The sequence below is a fragment of the Ranitomeya imitator genome, chromosome 1 (assembly GCF_032444005.1).
Source record: "Ranitomeya imitator isolate aRanImi1 chromosome 1, aRanImi1.pri, whole genome shotgun sequence".
NCBI lineage: Eukaryota > Metazoa > Chordata > Amphibia > Anura > Dendrobatidae > Ranitomeya > Ranitomeya imitator.
This window is the reverse complement of record NC_091282.1, coordinates 905,696,029-905,703,604: the sequence shown is the minus strand read 5'-3', so window position 1 is coordinate 905,703,604 and position 7,576 is coordinate 905,696,029. Positions and strand designations below refer to the sequence as shown.

The following is a 7,576-nucleotide window of genomic DNA, read 5'->3' as shown; positions in this document are numbered from 1 at the left end:
CTTTGTCTTAGAACAAGACAGTTTTGAATGGCTCCAAGCAAAGCAAGATCTTGAAAGTTTAACATTTAATATTTAATAGTTTAATATTTAAGAGATCTTGCACTTTGAACTTAAAGGGGTTGTCTGGACTTAGGGTACAAGTCTGCAGTCACTCTATACGATGGTTCACTTGTGAATGTCTGGTGCCGGCGCCGGGAGCAGTGGGCATGTGACTGCAAAGATGTGATTTTCATACATGCGGTTTAGTATCGACTAGACATGTGTAATCTCGCTCAATGAAAGTGTATTGAGCATAGCAGTACAAGTCTAGTCAGAATGTGATCGGAAGTCTGCAAATCGCATACTTGCAGTCACATGATCGCTCCCAACACCAGCACTAAAGAATCTTCACAGCACACAGTGCATATATAGTGACATATAGTGACTGCAGACTTGCACCCTAAGGCTGGACAACCCCTTTAATGTTAAATAAAGTGTTTTCATACTCCTGTGTTTGCACCCGTCCATGGGTGGGTGGGTATGGAAATATCCCTACTGGCAAAAGAGACAGACATGCTATCTAAAATTAGACTTCATTATAGCTTTTTTTTCCCCGAATCCATGAAAGAATAGGTCTTCAGAAAGTTATTCTCCGTTTGCAGTGGGGTGCCTGATAACTTTAATATGTTTAGTTTTCCTAAAGAAACAAAACACAATTTTAATATACACACATAGCTACAAAGATTTACAGGCTTAGGCTACTTTCACACTAGCGTCGTACGTCGCAATGTGTCGTTTTGCAGAAAAAACGCAAAGTTGTCTGCGACGCATTGCGACGCATTGCCACACGTTGCAACCATCGTGCGACGGTTGTGTCGTGTTGCGTCGGACCGTCGGCACCAAAAAACGTTGCTTGTAACGGTTTTTGGTGCGTTGTGTCCACCATTTCCGACCGCGCATGCGCGGCCGGAACTCCGCCCCCTCCTCCCCGCAACTCACAATGGGGCAGCGGATGCGTTGTAATAATTCATCCGCTGCCCCCGTTGTGTGGCGCTTTCACAGGATGCGTCGGTACGTCGGCCCAACGCACTGCGACGGGCCGACGCCGACACTAGTGTGAAAGTAGCCTTACTTGTAAAAACAACACATTTAGAGGTTAACTCGTTAGGAATGGAGCTCAGAATGTACATAGTACTAGCTAAAACATTTAAATATTCTGTTGTAGGTTAATGGACTGTCTGCTGGCTCAGAAGGAACTTTCCTGGACCCACCAGAGCATATGATTTTGGGGGGGCTACTGTAAAATATATCACTAATTAGGACTAATAGGCTAATTGTGAATCAATCGGAAAAGGTTATATCTTAGTGTCAAGTAATTGGTTCCAAAGTCCGGTCTGAACTGGGATGTCTTCTGCTGAACTGTGTAGCATTACCTGACTAGTGCTCATTCTTCTGCCGAGCCTTGGCTCGCTGCAGAATCATCTGGTGCTCTGGTGAGAGTCTGACCCTAGATTCCCATAGTATGCAGTCATACCAAGTAAAGTATACACATAAGAAGAGCACTCACACAATATGCACAGGCATAGAAGACATTTATAGAACTTCTATTGAAAATTACAATTTTGACTAGGAGAATATCATGGTTGACTTAATTGAAGTCCATCTTTCGTAAAGTAAACGCTTACTTATTTTTTCCTCTTAGGATTTCTTTTACTTCTTTAATATTAGGATTTACACACTTTGTAGAAGAATTCTTTTTGGAGATTTTCAGGACAACCCTGGAATGAATTAAAAGAAAATTAAAATGATTAAAAATGTTATTATTCTCAAATAGCACAACTAGAGCAGCCAACACGAGTCTTATTTCTGCAGCCATTGATGTATTTAGCTCACGGAGGATTTCCTAGCCTAGATACATTTGCATCCACTTCTCAGCTCAGAGCAGGGCTATGTGGGAACACGCTTTGCAAAAAAGAAAAAAAGAGCATGAACCGCACATCCCAAAATCAAACGTTGATCTAAAGCCACTAGGCAAAAATTAATATACAGTGGGGCAAAAAAGTATTTAGTCAGTCTGCAATAGTGCAAGTTCCACCACTTAAAAAGATGAGAGGCGTCTGTAATTTACATCATAGGTAGACCTCAACTATGGGAGACAAACTGAGAAAAAAAAATCCAGAAAATCACATTGTCTGTTTTTTTAACATTTGTTTTGCATATTATGGTGGAAAATAAGTATTTGGTCAGAAACAAACAATCAAGATTTCTGGCTCTCACAGACCTGTAACTTCTTCTTCAAGAGTCTCCTCTTTCCTCCACTCATTACCTGTAGTAATGGCACCTGTTTAAACTTGTTATCAGTATAAAAAGACACCTGTGCACACCCTCAAACAGTCTGACTCCAAACTCCACTATGGTGAAGACCAAAGAGCTGTTAAAGGACACCAGAAACAAAATTGTAGCCCTGCACCAGGCTGGGAAGACTGAATCTGCAATAGCCAACCAGCTTGGAGTGAAGAAATCAACAGTGGGAGCAATAATTAGAAAATGGAAGACATACAAGACCACTGATAATCTCCCTCGATCTGGGGCTCCACGCAAAATCTCACCCCGTGGGGTCAGAATGATCACAAGAACGGTGAGCAAAAATCCCAGAACCACGCGGGGGGACCAAGTGAATGAACTGCAGACAGCTGGGACCAATGTAACAAGGCCTACCATAAGTAACACACTACGCCACCATGGACTCAGATCCTGCAGTGCCAGACGTGTCCCACTGCTTAAGCCAGTACATGTCCGGGCCCGTCTGAAGTTTGCTAGAGAGCATTTGGATGATCCAGAGGAGTTTTGGGAGAATGTCCTATGGTCTGATGAAACCAAACTGGAACTGTTTGGTAGAAACACAACTTGTCGTGTTTGGAGGAAAAAGAATACTGAGTTGCATCCATCAAACACCATACCTACTGTAAAGCATGGTGGTGGAAACATCATGCTTTGGGGCTGTTTCTCTGCAAAGGGACCAGGACGACTGATCCGGGTACATGAAAGAATGAATGGGGCCATGTATCGTGAGATTTTGAGTGCAAACCTCCTTCCATCAGCAAGGGCATTGAAGATGAAACGTGGCTGGGTCTTTCAACATGACAATGATCCAAAGCACACCGCCAGGGCAACGAAGGAGTGGCTTCGTAAGAAGCATTTCAAGGTCCTGGAGTGGCCTAGCCAGTCTCCAGATCTCAACCCTATAGAAAACCTTTGGAGGGAGTTGAAAGTCCGTGTTACCAAGCGAAAAGCCAAAAATATCACTGCTCTAGAGGAGATCTGCATGGAGGAATGGGCCAACATACCAACAACAGTGTGTGGCAACCTTGTGAAGACTTATAGAAAACGTTTGACCTCTGTCATTGCCAACAAAGGATATATTACAAAGTATTGAGATTAAATTTTGTTTCTGACCAAATACTTATTTTCCACCATAATATGCAAATAAAATGTTAAAAAAACAGACAATGTGATTTTCTGGATTTTTTTTTCTCAGTTTGTCTCCAATAGTTGAGGTCTACCTATGATGTAAATTACAGATGCCTCTCATCTTTTTAAGTGGTGGAACTTGCACTATTGCTGACTGACTAAATACTTTTTTGCCCCACTGTAACTGAATATGAGGTTTTCAGTTTAACTTTCTGATCAGACTGTATGAAGCCCACTGCCACTTCACGGCAAACCTCGTAGTGGGTCCTACCGCCCTAACGGAGCGGAGCCGTGCGGCACCCACCGCCACAGCGGCAATGCACCAGCAGGGCAGATGGCCTGTTTCCCCACAGCAGCCATGCTGCAAGACTGAGTCCCCAAGACTCCAGACCGCGCCGCCCCACCAGCACAAAGCCACAGCAACAATGGCCGCCACACAGCACCAACACCAAAATGAAAGGAGCATTGAAACTCACCTTCCTCCAGCTCTTCAGTGAGAGCTAAAATGGGCTAGACCCCTTACTTTGCAGTCTCCTGCTAACTAAAATCACCTGAGCCAAATGGGAGGAGTGCTGGTCCAAGAAGAAGACTAGAACATGCTTTGCAAAAAAGAAAAAAAGAGCATGAACCGCACATCCCAAAATCATACGTTGATCTAAAGCCGCTAGGCAAAAATTAATATAACTGAATATGAGGTTTTCAGTTTAACATTCTGATCAGACTGTATGAAGCCCACTGCCACTTCACGGCAAACCTCGTAGTGGGTACTACTGCCATAACGGAGCGGAGCCGTACGGCGCCCACTGCCACAGCGGCCATGCACCAGCAGGGAGGACAGCCTGTTGCCCCACAGCACACATGCTGCAAGACTGAGTCCCCAAGACTCCAGACCGCGCCGCCCCACCAGCACAAAGCCACAGCAACAATGGCCGCCACACAGCACCAACACCAAAATGAAAGGAGCACTGAAACTCACCTTCCTCCAGCTCTTTAGTGAGAGCTAAAATGGGCTAGACCCCTTACTTTGCAGTCTCCTGCTAATTAAAATCACCTGTGCCTGTGGTAGGACCCACTACGAGGTTTGCCGTGAAGTGGCAGTGGGCTTCATACAGTCTGATCAGAATGTTAAACTGAAAACCTCATATTCAGTTATATAAATTTTTGCCTAGTGGCTTTAAATCAACATATGATTTTAGGATGTGCGGTTCATGCTCTTTTTTTTTCTTTTTGTACAAAGTATGTGGGAACACGTTTGCTGCGCTGGGATGTAGACACGAGTCTACACTGACAGCAAACAGAAATCTATGCCAAGGGTGAGGGGTTTACACACAGAGCATGTAGTACTATGTTGTAGAGCTTTTTATTTATACATTGCAGGAAAGGGTTGTAACAAGATTTATACTTTGCTGGTCACGGAGACCATCACTGCTAGAGCCCAATCAATCATGAGAACGAGGGAATGGAGCAGTGACAGAGAATGTGCGCTACTGTGTGACTGGTGCCTACAGCTGAAAGCAGTACTTGGCTATCTAGGTCATTGCCATACACATTGAATAGATCGGCAGTGGCCATGCTTGGCTGGATTCAAACAAGAAAATCTCAAGTGGGGCTGTCCTGTGACAAGAGACATCAAACTGTAAATTATCACCAATTATTTGATTAGGTGAGAAGCTACAATCTTACTAAAACCTTAAAGAGAGTTGGCCACTTAAAGGGAATCTGACACCAGGTTTTTGCTACCTCATCAGAGAGCAGAATAATGTAGGAAAAGAGACCCTGATTCCAGAGATGTATCACTTATCTTACTGGGTGCAGCAGTTGGGATGCAATCAGGGTTTTTAGATGTAGCATACAGCTGAGCTCAAGAAGCTATCCCTGCTATTGTCTGCTATTCAGTGGTGGGGCGGAGTTGGACCAGGATGCACAGCTCGTCTTGTAGTGATATTCTCCTGCTGATAAAACGCTCATTGTATTGAAACAACAGCACACAGACTAATAAGTCACACATCACAGGAATCAGTGTCTCAGACCCTACATCATGCTGTCCTCAGTATACATAGCAAAAACCTTCTGACAAATTCCCTTTAATCAGTATTTTGACTGTTCTACTCTTGCACTGCTTACTACAGCTTTCCTCAATGACTGCACAGCACCTCCTCCAATTGAGAAACAGAGCACATATGATATTTGGGTTTCAATTGGTGAAGGCTGATGACAAGGTCTGGTCACACGCTCCTCCATCAGTACCCAGTTTCAGACAGGGAGGGTCTGTACAGTGTAGCAAGTGCAGGAGGAGAACTTGTAATACTTATATATTAGCAACAAAATCATGTCCCACTTGTTAAAATAAGGATAAAGTGGGCAACTTTTAAGGTTTTATTTGTATAAGAGTGGAAAAAACCTTTTGAGATCAGTTTCAGACTGTTTGCCTATGTTTTAAAACACATTAAATGATGTACAATAAAAGGATGCAAATATATTTTTTCTGGTTAGCCACTGAAGGTATCACTCCTAGAATATGATTGTCTTTTTTGAGCGGCATGAAAGTATTTACGTAAAACATATGTAAGAAATACCTGCAGTTTGAAGTTTAGTAGCAATTATGATACATTTTGAGCACAATACGGTGTTTTCTAATTAACTTTTTAAATCCATTTCTAAATCATTTTCCCAGCAGAATAAAAAGGACTTTTGTTCCAGTGATCAGGAGGCAACAATCACCGCATTATCCTCTGTACTTTATAATGCATAAACTATAACCTTTATTAATAATAATCATAATAATAATAATAATAATAATAATAATAATAAAAAAAATTGACATGAAGCACAAACAAAAAAAGAAGAACCACCATCACCCTTTAAAATTAGAAACCAGGGGTGTGCCTGATCCTAAGCGATTGCTACACCTTTTCTGCCTTGCTGCGGAGGTTGGCACCCTTATACCCGATCATTGGCGCCCCCGCTTGTCGACGGCTGTCCCTTCTGACCCTGTATTGCCCTATTGGGATCAGGGGGGAAAGAAAAGACAAGACTAAATGTGAAAATGGTATAATCTCTGGTCTATAGGCCAAATAATATCTATGATACAATAAACTTATATGGGTGTCAGCCCAATCGTTGATATTGCACTGAAATATAGATAAAGTGAATATGGGCTTAGGGTGTATTGGCAGGAAAAAAAAAATGGGAGGGGCAAATTAACCCTAGATGTGCCCTGCCTGTCAGCGGGGGCTGGCGCCTTAAAAACCTGTGCAAAGAAGGCGCCCCTGCTCTCGACGGCTGGCCCTTGTGTCCCTATTGATACTACATCTTATAAGAAAATTCTATTATACCAGATGTCAACCTCTCATAGATTATATTAAAAATAGATAATTTGAGATATTTTATGCTCAGATTACTTACACGTACTCTTCATTGTCACATTTGGAGCTGGGAGGAAAAATTTCAAGCTGTGTAACTTTTTTAACCTGAAGTTGCTCTACAGCGACCTTACATCTGCAGCGCTTGCCACGGGACACTAGAAAAAAGTAAATGATTATTGGAAATGAAGGTATATACTTTATACTACAATGTCATATCAACATATATTAAATATATGGACTATATGAAGATAATGAAGTATAAATGCCTATACCTTGTGCAAGAGCAGAATTGAGCAGAACAACGCTGAGGATGACAGCAATCTTGTAGACCATGATGGCTGGAGAGCGGAATCACTACTGACTGGGAAAGCGGAGCGAATTGCTTCATACTTATATACTCTGGGTTGCATCACTGATGATTGCACTGTGCGAGAGGGAATTTTTCTAAACACTTCTAGGCACTGATTGATAGGAAATCATAACTGAAAGTGAAACAGGATACTCTGGAATTTCCCCATCCATGCCATCGCGAACCATTTACGCTGATCAGCAACAAGGGAGCACGAAGGTTAATTTAAGAGATTGTACTGCATCATTAAGCTAAAGCATTGAAATAGATAATACGCAACAGAAATTTTTGGATTTCAAGTCCGCAGGAAATATTTTCAGTACAACTAACAGCAATGCCCTAAGCAAAACTATTAATTATTATATCACTGCTATGTTACATAAATATATGTAATAAACCGTGGCAATAAAAT

General features: G+C 42.2%; 1 protein-coding gene across 1 annotated transcript; it reads right to left on the bottom strand.

The window, feature by feature from the left end:
- Positions 1-454: 454 nt before the first annotated feature.
- On the bottom strand, positions 455-7,178 carry LOC138654230 (C-X-C motif chemokine 10-like). Its single transcript, XM_069743403.1, has 4 exons — positions 7,088-7,178; positions 6,856-6,970; positions 1,665-1,757; positions 455-676 (listed from the first exon to the last, which is right to left on the bottom strand). The coding sequence occupies exons 1-4, from the start codon at positions 7,146-7,148 to the stop codon at positions 625-627; spliced, it is 321 nt and encodes a 106-aa protein (XP_069599504.1). The 5' UTR covers positions 7,149-7,178; the 3' UTR covers positions 455-624.
- Between the last annotated feature and the right edge of the window lie 398 nt (positions 7,179-7,576).